This window comes from Argentina silus, assembly GCF_951799395.1.
Source record: "Argentina silus genome assembly, chromosome: 22".
NCBI lineage: Eukaryota > Metazoa > Chordata > Actinopteri > Argentiniformes > Argentinidae > Argentina > Argentina silus.
This window is the reverse complement of record NC_139676.1, coordinates 6675188-6702624: the sequence shown is the minus strand read 5'-3', so window position 1 is coordinate 6702624 and position 27437 is coordinate 6675188. Positions and strand designations below refer to the sequence as shown.

Sequence of the window (27437 nt, the reverse complement as noted above, 5' to 3'; positions counted from 1 at the left end):
ACACCAGGCATAGACATGTATTTGTAATACAAACCTATCTGTATCAGGGGAGGCTGGTGGAGGTAGAAATCAGAGGATGGGATCATTGTAATGCATAGAATGGAATGAGGAATGGTGTCAAACACGTGTGTCCATGGAAATGATTGAGAAATGGTATCAAACATGTGTTTACTCTTTGTTTTAAAGGTTAAATTCAGATTTTTTTTAAGTGTAATTTTTTTTATTTTTTATTATTTTAATTACCATTCCTGATTCCATTCCATGCATTACAATGAGCCGATCCTCCGATTTCTGCCTCCACCAGCCTCCCCTGATCTGTATACTGCTGTATTGTTGATTGCTGTGTTATTGTTGAGCGAAGACACACTGAGCTGAATGCAGCTGTTTAGCCAAAGTGGAGAGAATGCAGTGGAGGAGAACTTGAACTCACAGACGTAAAACCCTGCTGTTTCTGTGGTGAAACAAACCGCAACCTACTGTTCTGTATCTCTATTTTGAAGCAGACTCTTTTCACACAGCACATTTTACCATTCACTCATAAGCGCTGACCAAGTTAAAACCGAAAGGAAATGTTGCAATGTGGTGCAGTGTTGAGGTAGAGAGGTTGGTAGAGCGAGTGAGAAAAAGATGTGGTGGGGGGTGGGGGAGAGAGAGAGAGAGGGGGAGAGGGGGCAGGGGGAGTGGTGTAGGAGGGTTACATAAAATAAAGAGAGAAATTCCATAAATTGTCATATTCAACAGACCTGGGTTAAATACCTACAGTAACCAGTAAGACCAATAATGTGTACTGTATATGGGTATATTGATGATACTCGTCAAATATACATGTGTGAATTACTTAGGACTGTGCTTGATGTGGACCTAGTTTTCCTGGTACAATGGCACCAACCGAGTGCTGCCCTGCTCAAATACCAGCACTTTCAAGTGTTTGACCTTTGACCTCATCTGACATTCAAAGAAGAGACAGTGAGTGTACAACAGGGGAGGCTGGTGGAGGGTAGAAATCAGAGGACGGGCTCATTGTAATGCATGGAACGTAAAGAGGGATGGTATCAAACGCGTGTTTCATACCATTCCTCATTCCATTCCATGCATTACAATGAGCCCGTCCTCTGATTTCTACCTCCACCAGCCTCTCATGTATAGTATATGGAGGTGTTTATCTATGCAGCAACATAGAAGCAACTGTGTGGTTTAGCACTTTCAGTCAGACACACACCCTTCCTACCACACACTAACAGCAAATAGCTACTAGAGATCATTTGCTTAACATAGCATTCATATGTTTAGCACCATATATACCATGCTTACCGTACAAAAGTGAGAATTTCAATATGAATGCTATGTACAATAATGGCTTTTGGGATGCATTAAGATGGACATCATATTGCGTGTTAACAAGTAATCGCCTGTTTTCAATCAAACTGGTATCCAGTACTCAAGTGCAGTAAGACGTTGAGGCAGTCTTATTCTTGTACCTCAATGTGATTTTCAACACATGAATCAATGAACGTAACTTTGTTTACTGTGTGTTATAAAAAAATATGGGAAAGTGTTGTGAAAGAGTCTCTTATCCCGGAAGCTTCCAGACACCAGTTTTCATTGAATATGATATTCTTCTAATGTCTTGGTGCAGTCGACCAGATATTGACTTTCTCAGGGTTCTTACATTAGCCACTCACAAGGGCTTCTCTTTGAGGAAGTACTAGATTATGGGAGTGGTAATGTACAAACACCAGGCATAGAAAAAAAAAGGAAATTGCACGAAAACCCACAAATGTTTTCGGCAGCAGCTGTGTGAGAACACGGATGCACAACCCCTGCAGCTAGTTAAAGTGGCAAGACCCGCCTATACAACGTATTGCATAGAGGAAGTGTGAAGAACTGTTAATTTGCCAAAGATTAGGGAGTTGTCTTGCGTCGTTTCCCTCCTCATTGCTTGTCAGTGAACACGGCGATGAGGAAGACGTCGAGGAACATGGCTATCCACCATGGTCTCCACTACATCTTCATCTGGGCAGCTGTGGGTAAGAGAGATCACTAAACTCTAAAGAAAAGGGTTCTTAGAATGTCTGTCTGTAGGACAAGCCTTTGAAGAACCTTTTATAGTTCCTAGTCGAACCCCTTTCACAGTAGAGGTTTCTACATTGCATCATAAATGGTTCTTAACAGGGGGGCTCTGTCCTCCTATAGGGACAGCTGAAGAATTTAGGTGTAGAATTTGGGATATGCTAAAAATCTCAGGATTTCATTCAGCTGATTGTTAGACCAGGATAAATTCATTTGCTCAACCAGGGAGATGAGGGGGGAGATAACTTAGGCCATAGCTCCTGTACCAATTTGCCTTTTATTAATGACAGTTTAGTTTCAAGCTACCCCAATACTTAAATATTGCAACATCTCACTATATTGTAATGAATACTTTGAATAGGGGAACTACAGAGATTTCAAAATAGAAAGATACTTGACTAATGTTGGGATTTCTGTAGGCTAGAAAAAAAAGGTCTCAATACCACTATTTGTCAAATGCACTTTGGATTGTTATTTTAGCTCTCCTCTGTTGTAATGTGTAAGCTCAGAGAGTAGGAGCTCTGATCTAGGATCAGGTCCCAAACCTGTACATATAATCTGATTCATTATTGACCTAAAAAGGCATGATCACTTAAAGCTTGATTGACATGCACTTTGTTGACTTCAAAACCCTAACCCTAACCCATTTGAGCCAATAATAGTTAACCACTTCCACCTAAACTAAGAGTTTGAAGCTAAGAGTGGTTAAATACCACGGTCAAATGTTTGAATCTAGAACGCATTTGAACTTTACACACTGCAGGGCCGACTCGAACCATACTGCGATGGCTCTGATATTGTCCTTTCACATGATCCTTCACAGGATCAAACCAGCTCTGTTCAGCTCACCTTTGTTCAGCCCTGTAGTGTGATTTAGGGTATATATTGTATTTGCGTATATATCTTTAGCCTGTATGTGTTTGATTGTCCCTCTCTCTATCCTCATTTTATTTATTCGCCAGGTTTCTTGAGTTCCTCTGCGTTTAACATCGATGCATCAAATACCCAAATCTACATTGGGGATGAAAGGGATTTCTTCGGATACAAAGTCCTGCAATTCACATCTGGCAGTGAGAAAGGGTAAGTTTTGGTGAAAAATGTCAAAACTAGAAAGTGTGCCACTAAGTGCAGCAGTGGAAACTGTAGCTCTCACACACCTGTGGGAAAAGCAGTTAGCGGTATCTGAGTCTACAACCAGTGGTGAGTTACTTTGATGTGGTGCAATGGCGCCTTCAGTTGTGCTGGTTTTCACTGCAGAGTAAAACATGAATCTGTTTTAAGCTATTTTGTAAGCTATCTGTCACACATGTACTCATTTTATTTTATTTTATTTTCATTCATTATTTATTTATAAGTTTATCACTTTCAGTCATTGGGTTGTATTGTATTCCATTCCTATGGCCACTATACAAAAAAAAAGAACATACTGTTATGAAAAGAGGAGTGGAAAGTTGATGGTGTTTTATAATATCATGGTGACATCATATTGCCGACGTCGTCCTGCTTTGCCTGGCACACAGCTAGCAATCTAACAGAGTTCTAAACAGACCACCCCAAAATTCTAATTCTAAACAAACCAACTCATGAATATAACTGAATGTGCACAAACCAACTCATGAATATAACTGAATGTGCACAAACCAACTCCATTAATTGTAGTTCACTATAACTGTTCTGATGTTGTCTCTGGTAATATCTCTAAATTCTCTTCAACTCACTCTCTTCATTGACATACTATATTTGGTCTGTAGCACCACTGTCAGTCGCTGTCACAAAAAGGAAAAGGAAACATCACCTCCCCATTTGCACTGTCAAAACGAAAAGACTATCAGACTGAAAGTGTTGCTAGCCTCATAGTTCACTGAGAGCAATCTTTTGCAGTTGCAGTAGTATTAATATGGATAACACTGTAGGATAGTATTGTTGTATTGTTGGGCCCATGATAGGATGATGGCATCAAGACAGGTTGATTGCGCTTTTGTATTTTGGTATAATAGTGGTCTTTCGTATGTATCTATTTTGGTGTGAGGTTTGTAAATTGGGCTGTTTTCATAGGACATTTCATTGTTTGTGTTTTGTCCGTCTTGTGTGTTTTTCAACGAGGACCACAGTGGAAATAAATGTCTCATGCGTTCTTGTGTCATCCTCTGGGATATGTGCTCTGTCTCAATCTGTGTTTCCCAAAATAAAATCATTCAATCATTCAATCAATCATTCAATCAATCAACTGTTGTTCTGTTCTGCCGTGGCAGGGTTATGGTCAGCGCGCCCTATCAGAGAAACGGATCTGGTGGGTTCTGTAGATGTGTTCAGAACCGAACCGAATGCAACACTCCTCCAGGTAAGGATGCACTGTGGGGTTATACCTCTGTATTTAATAGGGTTAGGGTTAGGGTGGATTCTGGACTTATATCATTATTTGAAACTACCGCCATAGACTAAACACCCATCTCTTTAGGATACACCTACAGTAGGCTCCTCCTCCTCAGACCTCTACACCCCCTAACACTCATTTTACATTACCTGAACTTAAGAATGTCCTTAAATAAAAAATTTCCTTTCTCCTGCCAATGGCACTTGTTCTTATCAAAGGTTTTACATGATAGACGATAACTGATGTATAGTTGATTCACTTACTTAGACAAATGTACTTATTGTAAGTTGCTTCGGATAAAATATTTAAAAAGAATATATATATATAAGTTAATGATGCTTTAATGATGTATATGAAACCAATGAGACAAAAATACCATCCTACAAAGATATCTATTACAATATCATCTATTATAATATTCCCATAATCATACAGAAGAAGAAATGTATTTCATTTACCGTATTCACATTTCCAAAGAATTCGCAGAGACTCAATACACAGGAAAATAGCTATTGAAATAAAAACTAAGTCTGCAGTTATTAATTGCCATTAGTTAATTCTCCTCCTTACAGAGACAGACCAGACCATCAAGTACATTGGACTGTCCCTGGCTGATGAATCCACCTCTCCTCCCAAGTTCACTGTAAGATCATCAAAAAATCCTCCATTGCTATACTTCCATGTATTAACACTAGAACAAATCCTTAATTTCTACAAGAAATTCCTGGTTTTGTGAGGCTAATGAAATTCCATGTATCGACACTAGAATTTCAGTTGAGTTATGAGAACACATCTCAGTAATTGAGGTTTACCTACACTATCACAACCAAAATGGTTTGATATTTTTTTAGTATAGTACCACCTAGTGCCACAAACGTGACCTCCATCTCAACTAGTGAATTAATTTATCAAACAACTCAACAAAAACATACACAGCCACAACATCTAATCACTGGCAATACCATCAATGACAACCCAATAAAGGCAGGGACTCATCTCAGGGTCTGATCTCAGATGTGGGCAAATCCATAATTGTATCACCCTTTTTGGCTCAGTGGAGGCTGGTGGAGGTAGAAATCGGAGGATGGGCTCATTGCAATGCATGAAATGAAATGAGCAATGGTACCAAACACACAGGAATGTGGAATGGTATCAAACTATGTGTGTTTGATAGCATTCCTCATTCCATTCTATGCATTACAATGAGCCCGTCCTCTGATTTCTACCTCCACCAGCCTCCCCTAACCTCACTCTATCCTCCTTCAGGCCTGTAGCCCCGGTTTGGCACACGAGTGTGATGGGAACTCATATCTGAACAGCGTCTGCTACCAGTTCAACAGTCAGCTTCAGGTCACCTCCAACTTCACACCTGCCTTCCAAGGTAAAGCACACAATATGTTCTCAAGTCAACCTATCTGGAAAAGATGCTTGAAGACAATAGATATATAACATAACCATGATTATATTAAGAAATCGGAATACGGGCGCATTGTAATTCATGGAATGGAATGAGGAATGGTATCAAACACATTTCACAACCAGAGGCTGATGGAGGTAGGAATCGGAGGACAGGGTCATTGTAATAATGCATGTGTGTTTGATACCATTCTTCATTTTCCATGCATTACAATGAGCTCGTCCTCCGATTTCTACCTCCACCAGACTACACTGTTGTGAAATCTATAGAAAATTGCTCCTCAATATGTGAGAAAGCATGTCAGCATATATGTTTATTTTTTCCATTCTCTGTTTCCTCTAGAATGTACAAAGAAAGTAGTGGACCTGGTGTTCCTCTTTGACGGGTCTAAGAGCATGACAACCACGGAATTTGAATTGAACAAAGATTTCATATTGGATATCATGAAATCCCTCAAAAACTCCTCAATCAAGGTAAATCTCCTTTTGAAATATCACAACATTTTGGTCCTGTTTCTAGGACCTAGATTAAGCATAGTCCATGCTAAATTCTCCATAGAGAATAGCTTGTAGTTCCAGGACTAGGTTTAATCAGACTCTGTGAAACCAGCCCTAATTGATACTTGCTGCCCGGTATATGAGATTGTTGATGAAGTATGAACAAGGTCGGTGTATGTAAAGCATCACGTCTTCACTACAGTTTACAGCCGTCCAGTTCTCTACAATACCCAGGACGGTCTTCACCTTCAAGGACTACCAAGAGGGGAGGGCCACTAGTAATCTTATTAAAGAAGTGCACATGAAGGAATTAACCAACACACACAGAGCGATTGACTTCATCTTGTGAGTCTAAGTGAATATATAACTTGACAATATAACTTGACAGATTTAAGAAACCTAATGTGAAAGATCTGATCAGATTGGCTGGTCATGAAGTGTGGCAGCATGAATGGGGCACTTAGATGTAACAATATGTATGTATGTGTGTAGGTATGTATGTATGTATGTATGTGTGTAGGTATGTATGTATGTATGTATGTATGTGTGTAGGTATGTAACATTTATATTTGGTCACCCCCAAATATATTTTGGTTTCAGGAAAAACATTTTTGACAACAAGATTGCTGGTGCCACCTCTGATGCTACTAAAGTCCTGGTCATCATCACCGATGGCAACCCCAGTGATGGCGACACCAGGCTAAAGTCTGTCATAAGAAGTGATGAGAAAAACATCATACGCTTCGTCATTGGGGTAGAGCCGGCACAATGTTTGATTTCATTATGTGTGATCTCCTGTTTATTAGCTACAGTGCAGACAGTCAAGTTAACTTAGCTGTATGTTTGGTTAATTTGTTTATTACCTTCACCCTGAGGAGGAAATTAGACAGCTATTCTTCATTCATTCGATACATTGTTGGCAGGTCAAGAATGTTAAACTTGAAAAACTCAGAACCCTGGCATCCGCACCAAAAGAGAGCAACACTTTCCACATCACTGACTACAAAGGACTTGACTCCATCCTGGACAAACTGCAAAATAAAATATTCAGCATTGAAGGTAGAGCTCTGGATTCAAACCATTTCACAAAGTGACAAACTGGTCGATAAGTGTGTGGAAACAACGACACCAGGCTATCATAATAAGAGTGTCTTCACATTCTCAGGTTCTAAGACTGCTCTGACTGTAAACCTGACCAAGGAGATGTCCCAGAGTGGGTTCAGTGCTGTCTACAATGAGGTGAGAAGCCAGTCTAGGCAACCCCTTGGCCCCTATGCCCTCCAGGGGTCTCAAACTCAATTTACCTGGGGGCCGCTGGCGGTAGAGTCTGGGTGAGGCTGGGCCGCATCAAGGCCAAATCTCTCTGGATACCATTGAGCTAACTCTGGTGTCCATGTTGCTCCACCTGTCTTAATTCAAAATATCGTCCCGCGGGCCGCGAGTTTGAGACCCCTGCCCTAGACACTTAGACCTAGAGTAGATCTGGCAGGATTGGATAGGTTCAGTATAAGCATAATGGTAGTAAGCTCAACCTAGTGAGGTGATAGGTGAGGCCGTATCGTCAGCTTGCTTTTACCTGTTCAGTTCTTTGAGATCCACACCAGTGTCGAGGGAGGAGGGGCTAGGGATTGTTTCTGGGCCGAGCATAAGAGTGTCATTCAAGCATTTTCATATAACTATGTCCACTGTCCATAAACCCTGAAACCTAAGTTGTTTTGATGCATGACTACGAACACAGCAGGATTATATCTAAAACACAATGTTTGATTCTTCCCTCTACAGGGTGTGTTGGTGTTGGGCTCCGTGGGATCAAACAACTGGCGTGGATCTCTCTATGAGACTAAAGGTCAGGCGTCAGAAGAGAAGGAGATTCAGGATCCCACCTTGGAGAGAGACTCATATATGGGTAATAAGACACTTTTAAGTCATAGTTCAAAACTACATTTAAGTTTGTTGTCTGATGTTTTAAAGACATAAAAGTCAAAAGTCAAAAGTTAAAAAGTAAAGGATTGAAAACAAATTCTATTGTCAGATTAATATCAAACATTCTTTATATTCCATAACACATGTTCCTGTTTTAGCCAAGCTATATGATTACAAGAAGGGAGTTTGGTTACAATAACCTATATAGTTACAATAACCTATAAGGCTTCTGTATTGATCATGTAGGATACTCTGTAGCTGTTGGAAAGAAGAAGGAGAAGCTTCTATATTTCACCGGCGCACCAAGGTCTGACCACAAAGGCCTGATGCTCCTCTTCACCCAGCAGAACAGCATCTGGGCAGTGAAACAGAGAGTGCATGGGGAACAGGTTGATGACACTATGAGTCTTTATGTCTTTGGGACACAGGTCCGAGACAAGTCTGAAGTACATTTTTATGCTCGAGTCCAAACTCAAGTTGCTAACTCTGCACTATAGTTCTTATAAAGGGCAGCGTGAAAACAAGTTTTTTGGGTTATTTCAGTTTGACCCATAATTACTAGGAACACATACACACATCGATATGCTAAATCTATGAGTATATGTTTTGTGTTTACTTACTGTATGAGTTACTGTATTTGTTATTCAAAGCCTAAAAACCATTACAAGTCTACTCTTAGGGTGAAATCTTAACTCGGGATACACGTGCGTAGCTCGAATCGTTGTGCAAATTTGGCATCTATGACAGATTTGCGCAAATGTCGGAGTTACACTTGCGGATCTCGAGTTAGGATTCCTTAGGATGACAATTTCAATCTTATCATTCTCAGATTGGCTCTTACTTTGGGGCGGAGTTGTGTGCTCTGGACATAAATTCAGACAGCAACACAGACTTCCTATTGGTGGGTGCGCCACTGTTCCACCAATCTCAGAGAGAGGGCTCGATCTTCGTCTACACACTGACCAATGAGGTAGGGTTCTCTCTGGCTCTATGACCAGCTAATTGAAAGGCTGCATGTTGTGGTTGGATACGTCGTAGAAGGACATGCACACTCTGAGTAAAATTTGTTCTATCTAGAAACAAATAGGGTTCCTTTTTAACCCTTTTGGCTACATATAGAACCTTTCCCATAGAGGGTTCTACAAAGGGTTTCCGCAAGTGGAAGAAACCTTTTGGAACTCTTTTTTACAGAAGTGTTTAATACCATTCCTCATTCCATTCCATGCATTACAATAAGGCTGTCCTCCAATTTCTACCTCCACCAGCCTCCCCTGCAACTGTAGCATTACAGATTGGATACATAACAATGTGATTCTCTTTCTCTCCCCCTCCCCCCCTCCCTCCCTCCCTCCCTCCCCCCATAGCTAACCCTGGAGGCAGAGATGAATGTTTCAGTGGCGTCTCAGGGCAGGTTTGGCTCCTCCATCTCCTCTGTCTTAGACCTGAATGGAGATGGGCTGAGGGACGTGGCGGTGGGCGCTCCGCTGGAGAATGAGCGCAGGGGGGCCGTGTACATCTACCAGGGACACCAACAGACGGGGATACGCCACGATTTCAGCCAGGTGAGGCTGTTAAAGATGACCTGGCTGGCAGGCTCCAGATCATGTGTTTCAGACAACTTCTTTGTATTTTTTTTCTTTTTACTTTCTTTATTGACATTTTCCATGTTTTTCCATTTTGACACTGAGGGGATTAGTACAGTCATAAAGACTATCCATCCCTCCATCCAGTTATCATTCTATGGTATCTACATGTGTTTTTTATTGCAGAGGATCACTGCAGAGGCCATGGGATCTCAGCTGCAGTTCTTTGGCCAGTCGATTGATGGGAAGATGGACCTCGGTGAGGATGGACTGACTGACATCGTAGTTGGAGCACGTGGAGGAGTTGTGGTACTGAGGTATGAATCTATAAATAGCTGGTTTACACATGCTGATATTTAAGGAGTAAAAACATTGTTCTATCTAAGCCCACCTTTCTCAATCCATTTATTGGGACTCCACATACAGTGAAATACATTCACACATACAGCCATTCTGCCTGTTCTAGCCCTGCATTAGCACACATACTTCTTGGCTAGAACAACTATGAGAAAAAGCTAGGATCCTCAGGGAAGGGATTTATAAACATAACAACACTATGACAGGAGCTCTTAGTGCTATCTACCAATGCATAAATAACTATCTAACATCCCTTTCTCTTTGGCTCTCAGGTCCAGACCTGTCCTCAACATCTCTGCTAGTCTCCACTTCCACCCCTCTCAGATCAGTACAGACAACATCGACTGTGTGAGGATAGATGACGACACTTTCCCCATGGTCACCTTAACCACCTGCTTTGCTATGGCAGAGGTAACAAAGAGCAAAGCAGGTAAGGTGAAGTTTCAGAACTACTAGTCGAACTGTTAAACGAGTCACACAATTCCACAATGTGGACGATTTGAGTTCTAGAACTCTGGGCCGCTGGGCAGTTGGCCTTCATACATTCCAAATTCTCTTAACCAACTGTCAAACTTGTGTATTCTCTCAGGGGCGCTGAGCACAGGGCTGAATGTCTCCTACATGTTGGATGTGGACTCAGTGAGACAGAGGAGTCGAGCCTTCTTCAGTGAGAAGAAAATCAGAAGACTCGTCTCCACCGTGGAGCTGAGGGAGGATCTGACCTGCTTTAACCACTCAGTTCGCATGCCTGTATGAGAAATTAGATAACCGTCCGTAACCATAATGTCTACACACACACACAAAATATCTTACAATATAATGTACCATACGAGTCAAGTATGAATAATCAGTGCTGCGAAGAATGATTATGAAATTAGTATTCTTCCAAATAAAAATGTTTCCACACACACACTCATGCTCTCCCTCACACACACACACACACTCACACAAAATATCTTACAATATAATGTACCATACGAGTCAAGTATGAATAATCCGTGCTGCGAAGAATGATTATGAAATGTTTCCACACACACACACACACACACACACCGCAATGTATCATCCAAGTACAGTATGAGTAATCAGTGCTAAAATACTCAACCCTTTTTTTTTGTCTCCAGAAATGTGTGACAGACACACTATCCCCCATTATCATCAAACTGAATTTCTCTCAGTCTGAGAGCCAACAAGAAGAGAGTCCAACTACCGTTCTGAATGCTGACAGCCCCAAACAAACTTCGGTTGAGGTTGGTTTACCTGGTATACATTCACCAGTGTTTTGGGTGCATATATCACAGCCCCAAACAAGCTTTGTTATTTGTGTTCCACTTGAAACCATCACTTTAGTATCACTCTTTGTAACTTCCTGTGTGACATGATGATAGGGTTAATCTAGCCAGAGATCCTTGAGAACACACTTCACACTTCTCTCAAATGTGTCATAGGTGCCATTTGAAAAAAACTGCAAAAGAAATGAAACCTGTGTGGCTGAGCTTGAAGTGGACTTCAACTTCACGTACGTATCTGAAGCAATTTAAGGACAGTCGCAGAAGCAACTTAAAGACAACCTAAGAAGCTATTACAGAGTTAGAACATTGGACCGGGGAGATGTCCTCCCCCCTCACAATGCATGAGTTAATGAGTTAGCGCTTCAAAAAACTTAATATACTGGATACAATTCTACAAACTTTAAATGGACATACAGTATACCTGACTCATTACTACACCTGCTCAATGCTGATTGAATGTGTGTTCCTTTTGTTGTTTATCCTCGATCAGCACTGCAACTCAAATCAAGAGAACAATCTGAATGTTTGCAGTAGTTAACTAAGACTAACTTGGTAATCTTGCTTTGTGATTGTGGATTTATCATTTTGATTTCCTCTAAGGGAACTATTGTGTCTCCACACACACACGCACACGCACACACACACACACACACACACAAATAAACCTGAGGGAATTGTTGTGTCTTGTTTATTCAGCTCGCAAACTCTGCTGGTGGTGGACCAGAGCTACATCAACGTGAGGATAAGACTGTCCAATCACGGAGACGACTCCTACAACACCAGCCTCAGCCTCCACTACCCCCCTGGCCTCTCCTTCACTAAGATGGAGCTGCAGACGGTAACTTTCACCTCAGAAAACCACATATGTTTATATCAGGGGATTAGAACATAGCCTATGATACTGTATCAGGTGAGGCTGGTGGAGGTAGAAATCGGAGGACGGTTACAATGCATTACAATGAGCCCGTCCCCCGATTTCTACCTCTGCGTGTTTCCTGGACACAGATTAAGCCTAGTGCTGAACTAAATCACACTTTCAAATGTAAAAAAACCTGGCTTCATCCGTGAAACCAGACCCAAATCTGTTGTAATGGATTGACGAGTCACTGTCTGTGTTTGTACCTGTCCTACGATAGGCCACCAGGCCGACTCTGTACAGCTGTGATGGTCCGGAGGGGGAGGACAGAACCACCTGCGGTGTCAGCCTCCCGGTCTACCGCAGCAAAAGCACAGTGAGTGATTTGAGTGGGAGAATAGAATGGAATAGAATAGAATACCATAGCAAAACCACCGCAAGAGATCTCTTCCACTACTAGATTGGCCAGTTCTCCTCGGTCAAAGAGGTTGTCTTGTGACCTTAAAACAGAAGTATGACTATGTTTGATCATCAAGAGGCTAACAGTGTTGAGCTGGGTTCAACAGGCTGGTGGTTCTTAACTCCTTCTATAGAAACAGTAATTATGACGACTTCCGGAAGATGTCCTCTAGAGCTTTTTCAATATGAACTAAAATCTTTCTCATCCAAACATAGGATCAGAGAATTCATCTATTTAGACCTCTAGTTGACTTTCACTTCAGTTTTACCGCAGTTGCATCTGATTTTAATCACATCTCACTCTTGTCTTCTCTATTCTGTCATTGTCCTTTCTCAGGTGACATTCAAGAGTTCGTTCTACATCATGAGCTCCTACGACTGGAACGACACCATGGAGATGACCATCATAGGACTGAGGTACACTTACATCAGGGGAGGCTGGTGGAGGTAGACATCAGAGGACGGGCTCATTGTAATGCATGGAACGGAATTAGGAATTCCTCATTCCATTCATGTTTGATACCATTCCTCATTCCATTCCATGCTTTACAACGAGCCCGTCCTCTGATTTCTACCTCCACTAGCCTCCCCTTTTTTTATGCCATTTAACAGACAGTTTTATCCAAAGTGACTGACAGTTAGCTCAATTACTTTACTGCTCTCCATCTAGTTACTCCCTAAACATGCATTTGCTTCCTGTTTGTTTTACAGTGACAATGGAGACTCCAACAGTTCCATGACCAAAACCATCCCGGTACAATTTGCAGTTGACCTTGCAGTTAAAGCGTAAGTTATACAAGTGAAATTACAACCCTAGAAACATACAAACGAGCCTGAAACCCCTACACTAGTGAGAGATCATTATCTAATCACACCTTGCATTAAGTTGCCCCATACCTGTGTACTAACACTGTAATTACTGTAGTAACAACATTATATTACATGCTGTACACATTTGTAATAAGCTCAAGATGACATATCACTATTTCCTTTTAGCCTTGATGAAGACTCCATTACTTACATTCAGTTCACTGCGGAGGATGCTGCACCCAAAACACTGGTGAATGTATACCAGGTAAACCAACCAATCAACTCTGCCTCTGCAACTGACTTCAGTCACAGGAATACAGCGATGTTTGATGACAAACATGCTGATCCTCTTGCTTGATCTTTTGTGGGTCTAGGCCCAAGTCTGTGTTGGTGTGTTGTTGCAAATGCCCTCATGAAATGCGTTATAGAAATACAATTAGATTTACTGATTGGTTGGTTGATTGATTGTCTTACACTATTTCCAGGTGAAGAACTTGGGTTTTAAGGCTGTCCCTGTCACAGTCACCTTCACTTTGCCTACTGAGCTCGAGCACAAATTCAAAATAAAGGACTTTGAAATATCAGTCCAGGAGGTAAAACGGTTAAACACTACTTAAAATCATCTAAGCCTAATAATTGTACTGCCAATATTTACTTTCACAAGCAAATAATGCATGTTAAAACATTTTTTCCTTCTTTCAAGAACCAAACTCAATGTGAAGTCATAACAAATACAACATCAGAAGTGAGTTTTGGCAAATCTAACAGAGTGGTTGAAAATCATACCAATCAATATGTCAAGATTGGCATTATTGTAGTCTCTCAAATAAAGTAGCCTAACAATTCCACTGCAAATAAATGTGAAAATCTAAATTTGCCGCTGGCTGTGTTGCAGTACTGCTCTCTGGAAAAACAGTGCAAGTCTATCGAGTGTGACAGCTTCACTTTGGACAAGTATTCGACTGTTCAATTCACTCTGTCTGGAAAAGCCGCCTTCAGTGATTTCGAACAACACGTAAAGGTCAGTATTAAAGGTGCCATTCACTAAAAACTTTTTCTAGTATAACCCATCAATATCCCAATGGAACACCTATGTATATTTACCTATCAGGAAAACATCACAAAACAAGAGCACAACTAGTTGCTCATAAAGTTATTTCAGTCAGGAACCCTCACACCTTAGTTTAACCATTTATTGAATATAAAATGGTAATACAATTAGGCTCTATCAACCCCTGATAGATACAGACAGAGCTCAACCAGAGCAGGTGGAGGCTGGGGGTGGTGGTGGGAACAAAAACAGCGTGTAGACTGAGCACTTAAATAGGCCGCCATATCAACATGTAATGTGATTGTGTCCGGTGCACAGATTTAAACAGCTGATATGTCACCTGACAGAGAGCTAGCACTGACTTAGCGTGTCCCGCCTGACCTCCATCTTTTATGTCATAACTGTATTAACTATATCATATTAAATATGATGATATCCTATTGTAATCAATATCTTTATTTTTTTTCCACAGAGCATGTCATTGGTAAACAGATTCACCGGGGAGAGACCCAAAGTGAAATTCAACAACTTAGTACAACTCAGCTACGACAAACAACGCTACGTCCAGAGAAGTAACCCAGGGGTACGGTTGCTGTAGCAACAAAAGCTTCAAGATCTTCAACTTGTTTTTAAAGTGCAATAAATAAATCAAATCGAGATCTTCAATACGGATCTATAAAAGCATCCATTCAAGTTGAATGTGTTTCATGGTTGTTTTTGTTGTTTCTTGGCAGGATAAACTGGACTCCACAAGTTTCCACAAGGCACAGGTAATTCAGTATAGTATAAAGTATCAAATGAAAGGATTCAAAATATGATTTTAAATAAGAATATTTCCTATTATTTATTTTAACAGCCTGTTACTGTCTTGTAAGACTGACCTACTTGATAATGATTTATTAATTTATATTCTTAATATTCCATCGCTACTCCTGACAGTTTAAAACATATCATGTCTCTATAGATTGCTGTTGAGAATCTCTACAATATAACAACATATTCTGTTCTATTATTCCATCCCATTCCATCGGTTCCTACAGATTGCGGTTGAGTCTGAGTTAATCATCCCTCCAAACCAGCAACTGATCATCGGGACAGGAGTTGGGGGAGGGCTCCTCCTCCTGATCTTGACCACCTTGTGCATGTTCAAGGTCAGTAACCAAACCCTTTTCTCAATTGTTAGGAACACGACTCCTTACATCCCCTCCTCCACCCTCCACCCACTTTGTCCTCAAACAGCACTGGAAGAGAATATGTAAGCGGAGGAACCTAGATCTTCTCCTCCAGAAGATCTAGGTTCCTTCGTTTTCAGTAGGACGTGAGAGGAGAGGACGCAAGGAGTCGTGTTCCTAACAATTGAGAAAAAGGCTAAAATCCCCACTTCTCATGTCTCAAAGACATTTAACCAACCGTGACATTTTGAGTATATACTGCTCCTTTAATTGTCTACATTGTTTTGTTTATCTTCGCCCTCAGATGGGGTGCTTCAAGAGCAAGCGGCCTATGGAGGAAGGGGAGGAGAACAAATCCATGGAAGGCGACACCCCGGGTCAAGCACCACTCCTTGGCGATAGCCAGGCTGTACACAACAACGTCGGCCCACCTTGCAGCAGTGAGGGAGAGGGAGAGGAACAGAAAGAAAAACAGGATGTCGGTGAAGTTGAAACCAATGAACAGGATGTAGCGAATGCTGGAAGCGAAGATGAGTATGTCAAAGTGTATGAGAGTCAGGGGCAGGATGAAGGGGGAGTCTGAGACTGAAGCAAACAGCCCAGAGGGGGAGAATAATGGCAAAAGCAAAGCATATATTCATATTGTGTGTGATTTACATAACCAATCAAAAAGTGGAAGCCAAAAAGGCGCTCAATGGGGCTGAGTATAACAAATGAAAGATACGGAGCAGCCAAAAATAGAATGTAGGGTTTTTTAAGGGGTATTCAAAATGCGTGTTACCATGGCAAATTCATATCTTTTGGTTGATGACACAACTAAGCACCCTTTAGATAATGATAATGGTTGAAGTGGGCATTAATTCACATCAGACTCTATTACACTTTTCAATAGTGGAGGAAGAATTGTTTTGATACCATTCCTCATTCCATTCCATGGATTACAATGAGCCCGTCCTCCGATTTCTACCTCCACCAGCCTCCCCTTTCAGTTAATCACTATATACACTCTTAGAAAAAAGGATTCTAAAAGGGTTCTTCATTTGATTCCATAGAGGAACCCTTTTATGTTAGATGTAGACCCCTTTTGGGTTCTACATAGAACCCTTTTCACAGAAGGTCCTAAATGGAACCCAAAAGGTCTCTACATCGAACCCAAAAGGGTTCTTTAAAGGGTTCCCCTGTGGGGACAAATGGAGAACCTTATTAACGCATGAGACATATGTGGCTTTTAATCAAATATTACAATTTCTGCTTTGTATATTTCACAGAGATATTTTATGTCAATTTTATGTCAATTTTAGTTTATATGTTGTTGTCATTGATTTGCATAAGTATGTAGGCCGGTGGAGGTAGAAATTGGAGGACAGTCTCATTGTAATGCATGGTACGGAATGAGGAATGGTTTCAAACACGTGTATGATTCATTCCATTCCATGCATCACAATGAGACCGTCCTCCAATTTCTACCTCCACTGATGTAGCCGACTTCAGATCTACTTATGTTTTTTGTTTGTTATGTGTATTATACATTCACAGAGCACTTTATTAGGAACACCTGTACACCTTCTCATGGTGGAGGTGGTGGAACACCTGTATACCTTCTCATGGTGGAGGTGGTGTAATGGTGTGGGGAATGTTTTCTTGGCACATGTTGGGCCTGTTAATACCAATCAATCATCTCTTGAATGCCACAGCCTATTTGAGTGTTGTTGCTGACCATGTGCATCCCTTAATGGCCACAATTTACCCATCTTCTAATGGCTACTTCCAGCACGATAATGCACCATGTCACATGACAATGAGTTCAGTGTTCTTCAGTGGCCTTCCCAGTCACCGGATCTGAATCCAATAGAACACCTTTGGGATGTGGTAGAACGGGAGATTTACAGCTTGAAAGTGTACCTGAAAAATCTGCAGGAATTGCGTGATGCAATCATGTCAACATGGACCAGAATCTCAAAGGAATGTTTCCAACATCTTGTGGAATGCCATGAAGAATTTACCCAGTGTTAGTATAGTGTTCCTAATAAAGTGCATGTATAGCTTACATGTACTACTGTTAATCCAAATGCACATTTCCACACTGTGTGGATAATCATTTCAGTTTTTCTATTCTAATCATATTGGGCTAATTCTATTCATAACACACACTAAACATATAGAGCTGTGTTACTTTCAATAGTTTGGTCATTTAGTGTACTGTATGATTTATGTAATTCACTGTAATAATAATAATAATATATGCCATTTAGCTGACGCTTTTATCCAAAGCGACTTACATTGCTGTGACTGTATACATTTTTCTGTATATAAATGGGATATATGACATATCAAACCCACAACCTTTGCATTAGCACCGTGCTCTACCAACTGAACAGAGGACCATTGCTGTATATTTTGTTACCAAGACTGAAAGCCATTCAAATACTGCACTTGTTTGTCATTTTTAATGTACTTTTTATTGTTCATGCTGTAAGCAGGGCTCCTCTGCAAAAAGGTTTAATAATAATAACAATAATGTATTTCCTTTAGGAAACAGAAGGTTTGCATCATATACTGCATGTTGGTTGTATTGATGGCCAAATGTTCTATTTGCTGGGGATGCACTGATTTGAAATGAAGTTCATATGTTAGTCACGGTCAGATCTTTCATTTCTAACCATTGTATGAATTGAAGCCATAACATTCATCATTCATACATAAAAGAAAAGTTTCACCTTTATGTACATTTTCATTGTTTTTAAAAACCACACCTGAAAGAAATGCAATCAATGACATGAACATTAAAAAAATTACCTTTGTTGTTACACTTCAGAGTGTATGAACTCTAGAGTTAGGAGAAAATCATAATCGGATCACAGCGACCTCAAACATTAAAGAAACAAAGCTTTATTGCCAAGACTGAGGATCCAAATCCTCCAAAACATACTATGTGTAGTGGGTCACTGCATTCTCATGGAGCAGAACTGGCACCACATAATAAATACACTAGTTATAAACCATTTCACACAGTAAATACACTAGTAATAAACCATTTCCTCGTGGGAATAATGGTGTATTCAATTGCTTCACCCCAAGATTTAGCGTAGGATTTTGCGTTGGGCTTCCTACTGGCTAATTCAGAGGTGGCTCAGTGGGAAACTTGCAATTCTCAGAGGTGTAAGAATCACCTCAACGTCACAGTTGCTAGGCTAATCATCACAATAATATAGGAGTAACACAGTTTATCAAGTAGGTTTTGGGAATGGTAAGTGCTTGTGTGAGACTAGGGTGTACGTCCATTAAATGACAGTGCATACAGTTTATCAGCCACATTCCCAACCGAGTTAAGTTCACTTTTACGTCTGTGCAGCTGTTTAGGAAGCAAACACAACTTGAACATTCACATCATGCTTGCATTCCAGGGGAGGCTGGTGGAGGCAGAAATCAGAGGATGGGCTCATTGTAATGCATGGAAAGGAATAAGGAATGGTATCAAACATATGATACCATTTCCTCATTCCATTCATTACAATGAGCCCGTCGTCCCATTTCTACTTCCACCAGCCTCCCCTGTTGCATTCAGTGTTTCTGCCTGTGTATGCGCAGACATCAACGTGTGCAGCAAAGGTGAAGCTGTGCAGAGGTTTGTACGCACCAAGGTTTGGCAGGGGTTGCTGGGTTTGTGAAAGGGGTCGCAGAGCGAAACGCTGGGTACGGTTTCTAACGGGATCTCCACGGCCTTGACCCTCAGATCAAGGTCATATTCCTCCTCCATCTCATCCGCCTCTTTTTCTTTCTACTTCATTTATCGCTGTCTCCTCCTCCTCCTCCTCCTCCTCCTCCTCCTCCCTCTGCCTTTCTTGTTCTGTGTCGATTGATCCTCTGGTGATTCTCTCATCATCAATGGCATTCAGGGCATCACCTGCTAAAAAGCAACAAGCACAATTTAGGTCTGATACACTCCAACAGAGTCCAACAGAGTACAAAGTCCAGAATGCAGTATATTTCAATAAGAAATAAAAGCTCATTGTGAGAGACGATTTAGAACACACAATGAGCAGGTTTTACTACCTGATGGATGAAAGATAAACCCCCACCAAAAAAACACAATGCTATCATAAGGCTTTGTAAATAAAATAAAATGTACCCTAGTTTCATACTAGATGTGCTTGTTCATCGTATGACCGTACCTGTGTCTATACAGCACCCATTACCGTCCTCTAGCTCCCCCTCCTGGCGACATGGACTCAGGCGCAGAAACAGGGTGCTCAGAATGGACCTAGCTGAGGTTGGCTCTGGTGGGTGGAGACAGCACATACAGTCAGGAGAGTGATACATGTTAACATGGTAGATACCAAGTGGGATCCTTGGGACGACCCTACCCTAATCCTAACCTTAACCATTTTAAATGGCAACTTCAATAAGGTGATGTCAGAGTGAAGCTGTCCCAAGCATCCCACTAAGCATGGAGGTGAAATATGCATATAGCACTGCATATCACTGTGTAAAGCAATATGATATGTGAAGATCATATGTCATTCAAAATGAATGTGCAATATGCCATGCATTTGGGACATCCCTATGCATGTAGTACGTAATTGATTGAAATATCCCTATTGCATTTATGATAGTGTAAATGAATAAAGCATGTGAAATATGAGAGTAAAAAATACAGGTAAAACATGCCTATTGCAGGTTCTTACCACTGGGAGGGGTAGGGTCTGGAACCACCTGTTGGGCCCGAGCGCTGGGGGGGTTTGGATGGGTCTGCGTAGGAGAGTTCTGAGTGGAAGTCTGGTCAATGGGACCAGCAAAGAGGCTACGGAAGGGTTTCTCCACTGGTTTCTGGGACTCAAGCACACCCTCATCCAGAAAAGAACTGTTCCCCTTACTTGCTGTCGAGCTTGGAGGACGTTCTGGGGACCTCTGTGTAGGAGTGGAGGTCTGGGTGATGGAGCTGGAAAATAGGCTACAGAAGAGTATTTTTGAAGGCTTAGCTGAATTGGGAACGTCGTCCTCGCAGTTGGGAGCCTCTGGAGAAGACTCATGGGAATGAATGGAGCCTGAGGGACTGAACGAACCACAAGGGGGGTCTGGCTGGGACTGTGAGGGTGAATGGGGTGTGAGGGTCTCGTCTATGGGACTTGCAAAGAGGCTACAGAAAGGTTTGTCCACTGGTTTACGGGACTCGGGGACACCCTCAACGGACGAGGAGGCTTTCCCCTTGCGGTCTGCCGAGATTGGAGGATGATCGGGGGACCTCGCTGGAAGGGGACAGGGACAGGGACTGGAAGTGGGTGGGACAGCGAAGATGTTACCGAAGGGTGTTTTCTTGGGGCGACCTCTTCCTCTGCATTGTGGAGATCCTTGGGGTGTACGGCGGGACAGGATGGACACAGGGGGACCAGATGGAACCCAGGGGGGGTGGGGTTCGGGAGTGGAGGATGTTTTCATGGGCTTAACTGAACGGGGAAGCCTTTTCTTGCGGTGTGCAGTGCTTGGAGGAGAAGCAGGGGATTGCATGGACGCTGGACCACCTGCTGGGGCCCAAGCAGGAAATGTCGGGGTCGGCGATGGGGGAGTGGACAGGTCGGTATTGGGGCCAGAAATGGGGGTCTGGGAAATGTCTTTCAGGGTCTTCACTGAATGAGGAACTTTTCCCTCTATTTTCCCTGATAATGGTGGATCAGGGGGTTGTACTAAGTCCGGGGGGCTGGATGAGGTCCTTTGGGGACCTGGCTGGGTCTGCGTGGGGGATTGAGGAGTGGAGGGCTCACTAGTGGAGGCTGAAGAAGAGCTGTGTGAGGGTTTCCTCAGGGGTTTGACTGAAACAGCTTTCCTTTTGTAGCCTTGATCACCTGATGGTGGTGGGTTAGGGGACTGAACTATGTCTGGGGGACTAGGAGGACATGATTGGGTCTCACCAATGGGGGCTGAAAAGAGGCTGCTGAAGGTTTTTTTCAGGACCGGCTCCACAGAATAGGGAACTTTCCCCTTGCTATTTGCACAGCTTGGAGGGTCAGGTGGTTGGCTCTGTAAAGAAGGGATGGAGGTTTCACCAACAGGGCCCGAAAGGAGGGTGTGAAATGTGTTCTTAAAGGGCTTATGGGACCCAAGAACAGACCCAACATAATAGGGAGCTTTCCCCTTGCTATCAACAGAGCTAGGAGCATCTGGTTGGCTCTGTGTAGGTGGGTGGGGAGTGGAGCTTTGGCCAATAGAGGCTGAAAAGAGGCTCCTGAAGGGTTTATTGAAGCTCTTTTGGGACCCAAGGACAGCCTCCACAGAATAGGGAACTTTCCCCTTGTATTCTGCAGAGCTCGGAGGATCAAGGGCCTGAACTGAGTCTGGGGGACCAATAGGGACTGAAAAGAGGCTCTGAAATGTGTTCTTAAATGGCTTATGGGATCCAGGGACGGCCCCAACAGAATAGGGAACCTTCCCTTGGCTGTCTACAGAGCTTGGAGGATCAATGGACTGACCTGAATCAGGGGGACCGGATGGGGTCCTAGGGGCACATGGTTGGGTCACTCGAATGGGGGCTGAAAAGAGGCTGCTGAAGGGTTTATTTAAGCTCTCCTGGGACCCAAGAACACACTCAACAGAATAGGGAACTTCCCCCTTGTATTCTGCAGAGCTCGGAGGATCAACGGACTGAACTGAGTCTGGGGGACCAATAGGGCCTGAAAAGAGGCTCTGAAATGTGTTCTTAAATGGCTTATGGGACCCAAGGCCAGACTCAACAGAATAGGGATCTTTCCCCTCGCTATCTACAGAGCGTGGCGGTCGGCCAGGGTATCTAGAGGATTCCGAGGGACCGGATGAAGTGCTGCGGGGGCCTGGTTGGGTCTGTATCAGAGAAGAGGGAGTGGAAGTATCTTTGATGGGGGCCGAAAACAGGTTGAAGAAGGGTTTATTCAAAGGCTTACAGGACCTAAGGACAGCCTCAACTGCATAGGGAACATCTCCCCTGGTGTCTTGATCGTCTGTTGGGGGGTCAGGGCACTGACGTGAGTCCCAGGGGTCAGGTTGGGTCTTTGTAGGTGGGTGGGGTTTGGGAGTCTCATCAATGGCGGCTGAAAATGCGCTGTAGAAGGGTTTGTTCAAGGGTTTATGGGATCCAAGCACTGCCTCAACTGAGTAGGAAACTGGTTCCTCAATACCTGGAGAACTTGGGGGTGGATCAGAGGACTGAGTGGAGTCTGTAGGAGCAGTGACCTCAGGTGATACCCTGGTCTGCCACAGGGGGGTGCTCTCCTCCACAGCATGTGGATCAGAGGAGCTGTTGTAGAACTTTGGTCTAGAACAGAAAGATATAGTCACTCTCAACAGGAATCAAGTCTCCTACAGTGTGTGTGTGTGTGTATGTGTGTATGTGTGTGTGTATCTGTACTACCTGATAGGATTCAGGAATATATCAATGACAGGCTTTGGTTGCTCAGTGTTCATAGACTCCTCTGAGCCGGTCTCGTCTGTGTTGATTGCCTGGTTCTTCTGAGCCAGTTCCTTCATGTCGTTGTCCCTTTGCAATGCCTGAATGGGAGAAATCTACAATAAGTCCTCCAGTACATTAGGCAACGGTCCTGCTGGTCGCTGGTTTTTGTTCTCTCCTTCGATTTACTTATTTAGACCTGACATTTAAACCAGGTGTCTTCACTCTCTCTCTTTAAATGCGGGAGGAAGACAAAAACCAGCCGGATAGCAGCCTGTGTGGATTAGAGTTCCCTATCCTTGGAAACTACCAAAGCGCTAGTTGAGTTCCAGAACTGGTTTTTAGGGATGCTGTCCATGGGGAAAACAGCTTAGTAACAACGTAAACAATGGCATTTTATGAATGGACGTGGACATGTGTACGTTATCTAATATATCATGGGCAGAATTGCCTGTAACAATGGGAATTCCAAACCACCCATTGTATAAATACACACTCACTGAGCACTTTATTAGGAACACCTGTACACCTTCTCATTGTGGAGGTGTGTAATGGTGTGGGAAATGTTTTCTTGGCACACTTTGGGCCTGTTAATACCAATCAATCATCGCTTGAATGCCACAGCCTATTTGAGTATTGTTGCTGACCATGTGCATCCCTTCAAGGCCACAATTTACCCATCTTCTAATGGCTACTTCCAGCACGATAATGCAGCATGTCACAAAGCAAAAGTGGTCTCAAACTGGTTTCATGAACATGACAATGAGTTCAGTGTTCTTCAGTGGCCTTCCCAGTCACCGGATCTGAATCCAATAGACCACCTTTGGGGTGTGGTAGAACAGGAGATTCACAGCTTGAAAGTGCACCTGAAAAATCTGCAGGAATTGCGTGATGCAATCATGTCATCATGGACCAGAATCTCAAAGGAATGTTTCCAACATCTTGTGGAATCAATGCCATGAAGAATTGATACCCAGTATTAGTATAGTCTTCCTAATAAAGTGCTCGGTGAGTGTATATATGCGTAGTGAGGTGAGTGTATCATATTTATATGGTCTGAACAACATGATAGTCTATGTACTAGCCTATGTAAGTGAAGGCACTTAATTGAAGGATGAATATACTCACCGCATCGAGCAGCTGTTTGGTCAGCTCTGTGAGAGGTTCATGGGAGAACTTGCAGCGCTCTTCTTGGAAACACTTTGAACCAGTGTGGAAGAACTTGCAGGGGAAAGTATGTGGCTACGATGTCAAAGAAATCACTGGTGGTTCACAGCACAACAGGGGAGGCTGGTGGAGGTAGAAATCGGAGGACGAGCTCATTGTAATGCATTGAATGGAATGAGGGATGGTATCAAAGGTGTGTTTGATACCATTCCTCATTCCATTCCACATATCAGGCTCTATTACACTTCTCAATAGTGGAGGCAGAATTGTTTTGATACCATTCCGTATTCCATTCCATGGATTACAATGGGCCTGTCCTCCAATTTCTGCCTCCACCAGCCTCCCCTGCAGTACACGGATGTGGAAGTGTGTAATGTGTCATATGTACAGTAAATCACATTTAGATCTGTTTAAAAGGACAAATAAATCACTGGTGGTTCATAGTACATGGATGTGGACATGTGTGATTAACCTCGTCCCCAGGCTATTGTGCACAGTGCATATAAGCCTGGAATAACAATGACTCAAACCTGGCCTTAGTGGGACTGAATTTACTGAGTAAAGGATTTGTTATTATTTGATTTCAGCTAATCACACGGCTGCAAGGCGTAGCTCCGAATCAGAAACATGTGGTGTGCAAACACTAGGGGTGGAGCACTAGGGGTGGAGACTTGAAGTAAAGCCAATGGCTACATGCCCTCTGTTTTTCTATTGCTTAATGAAGGCCAAGTTTGACACGATGGTCCACCAGACCATTCGCGCATTCGGAAGTGTCTGGGAACGAGACTATTGCGTCATAACATCATATGTAAATCACATTTCGGCAGTTTAGAGCCGTTTAAAAGGATATTGTGCATGTAGGGGCAGCTCTCTCCTTTGGTGCAGAATCCCTGGATGTAGAACTTGCAAACTTCCTTGAAGTGGACGTCCATAGTGTGTTCCAGCTGGCAGTCATCTCCCTGGGAGAAATACAGAACAAGCAATCAGGATCTCAAGCAAATTAGTGACGCATAAATCATAATTAAATTATGACATATACATTGTGACATAAATAAATACATCTAAATCAATTAGTGACATATACTTTAATCTATATATCTATATCTACGTAATATGTACATGCTGTTAAGATAATCTACAAGCTGTAATGGCTACTGTGTTCATAACGGGTAAAGTGGGTCTAATGTCAAGGATTTACTTATTTCAATTGTCTGTTGAAAATCATATTTTCCAACAGTCAAAACTTGCCTTGATGCACTTCCCCTTGAGGAAATGTCTACAGACCAGCCTTCCATCGACCTCCAGGCCATTCTGCTCCTTGAACTCCTGGGTCATTTTGGGTTTTCCTGGCTCCAGTATGGCCTGGACGATATGGAGGGAAACATCACAAAAAAACCTGTGTCTCTCCCCCCCCCACACACACACACACGATTTGCATTGTGTAATATTGTAAAATACCTTCATGGATGGCCTGTCTCCGTCATGGGACTGCCGTCCACCACCTCTCTGTGACCCCCTGGCGCCCCCTCGTCTGGACCGACCTTTATCTTCCCTAGGGAAACTCTGGCCTCTCCCATCTCCATCACTCCTAGACATAGCACCACCTCCATGGTCATGGCTCCAGCCCCTATTGGCCCACTGTCCACCTCTACCCCTATTGGCCCACTGTCCACCTCTACCCCTATTGGCCCACTCTCCACTTCTGTTGGCACCTCCTCTGCCCCTATTGGTCCACTGTCCACGACCTCTGCCCCTATCTTGTGTGTGGTTACCATCACCGTGGTGCCCACCACGCCTCTTGCTGTAGTTTCCACCCCAGTTGCCCTCCTCTCTCTGTTGTTGTTGATGCTGTTGTTGTCCTTTCTTTTTGTTGTTGTTTGCGCTCTTATCTGGGACATCCTTTCTCTGGTCAGGATCTGTGGGGAAAGAAAGAGTGAGATGAAATAAGAATGTTACACACCTCATGAACAGCATGACTGTAGTAATAGTTGAAACTGCGTGTGTCCATATAAAACCCACCCCTGGCGGCTCCTGCCCTAAGGTTGTCTCTCTCCAGCTTCTCCTCTGTAGAATGACCTGAGCGTTGTTCGCCCTCCTTGCGGTGGCTGTAGAGGTCCAGTTCTTTACTGAAGTCGAGGCTGCGTTGGTCATAGTCACGTTTCACCATGTGATAATCTCTGGCCTCTGAGTCAAAGTCTGTGTAAGGTCGGGGGGCTTTGTGGAGTTTGGCTTTCTTGGCCTGGCCGTCAGGTTGCGTCTGTGGGAAAAAGACAGACACACACACACACACACACACACACTTGGCCATCTTACACTTGAAATGATCCATTACCTGTAGTTGTGTAGTGCAGTGCAGTTCACACACATAGCCGTATAAGAAAATATGCTTCATATGCTGATACAGTCAAATGAAGATAGAGGAATGCACTACATCATACAAGAATGAGAAATAAGTTCACCTGTTGGCTTATTTTTTTCCTTTTTCTGTTGCCTTTCTGCGGACCACCACCCTGCAACGGTTTCCCCTGGGACTGGTCATCTTTCTCGGTCTGCCTTTCGAAAACAGAAAGTCACGCAACTCTAGAACGTTATTCCGGTCGAGGTGCAAACACACTCACTTGACTGTAACGTTACACATTAAAGTTGACTAGCGCATCAACTTTTCAAGGCTCGAAAGAAGAGAGATAGTTAGCACTTAGCAGTAAGGAAACACTTTATGGGAGAAAGCTAGCTTACCTTTCTGTCAAAAAAGACTCTAGGGGCTTCGTGTCAGGGAGACTTGAGAAAAGGTTAGAGAATGCCATTTTCGTCAGTGACTGATGCAAAGTTGCGTCTTAAACGAGTAGCGAAATGACAACCTCATTCTTGACGCAAAGACAAAGGTCAGACGCGCACGTTATTAAAAGTACATGTAACAGTTTTAAACACGGTAGAAGACTCTCCGATAAAGGAGTTTTAAACTTTTCCACTTAGCTGTTTTCACTAGCTACTGTGA

The 27437-nt window shown here is 42.8% G+C and overlaps 2 protein-coding genes across 5 annotated transcripts; one reads left to right on the top strand and one right to left on the bottom strand.

Moving 5' to 3' along the window:
- The first annotated feature begins 1950 nt into the window (after positions 1-1950).
- Positions 1951-18583, top strand: LOC310821634 (integrin alpha-X). The gene is made up of 31 exons (XM_083693752.1): positions 1951-2027; positions 3033-3150; positions 4323-4411; positions 5017-5087; positions 5711-5825; positions 6204-6334; positions 6561-6703; positions 6959-7112; positions 7282-7417; positions 7524-7597; positions 8141-8264; positions 8528-8670; positions 9111-9251; positions 9646-9843; positions 10051-10181; positions 10494-10651; positions 10811-10971; positions 11346-11471; positions 11670-11740; positions 12210-12351; positions 12650-12745; positions 13166-13245; positions 13540-13614; positions 13825-13903; positions 14124-14231; positions 14342-14383; positions 14534-14659; positions 15162-15272; positions 15424-15459; positions 15730-15840; positions 16166-18583. The coding sequence occupies exons 1-31, from the start codon at positions 1958-1960 to the stop codon at positions 16442-16444; spliced, it is 3639 nt and encodes a 1212-aa protein (XP_083549878.1). The 5' UTR covers positions 1951-1957; the 3' UTR covers positions 16445-18583.
- LOC310821633 (uncharacterized protein) lies at positions 16157-27437 on the bottom strand. Of its 4 annotated transcripts, XR_014554873.1 has the most exons (12): positions 27179-27437; positions 26902-26995; positions 26462-26699; positions 25901-26358; positions 25687-25804; positions 25293-25397; positions 24404-24513; positions 23240-23376; positions 20547-23143; positions 20034-20138; positions 19499-19768; positions 16157-16292 (listed from the first exon to the last, which is right to left on the bottom strand). XR_014554873.1 is itself a non-coding variant. In XM_083693749.1 (11 exons), the coding sequence occupies exons 1-11, from the start codon at positions 27244-27246 to the stop codon at positions 19620-19622; spliced, it is 4179 nt and encodes a 1392-aa protein (XP_083549875.1). In that variant the 5' UTR covers positions 27247-27437; the 3' UTR covers positions 18730-19619. The 4 variants fall into 4 exon arrangements, 3 of the variants coding, with proteins under 3 accessions (XP_083549875.1, XP_083549876.1, XP_083549877.1); XM_083693749.1 differs by lacking the exon at positions 16157-16292 and having other exon boundaries at positions 18730-19768; XM_083693750.1 differs by lacking the exon at positions 16157-16292 and having other exon boundaries at positions 18730-19765.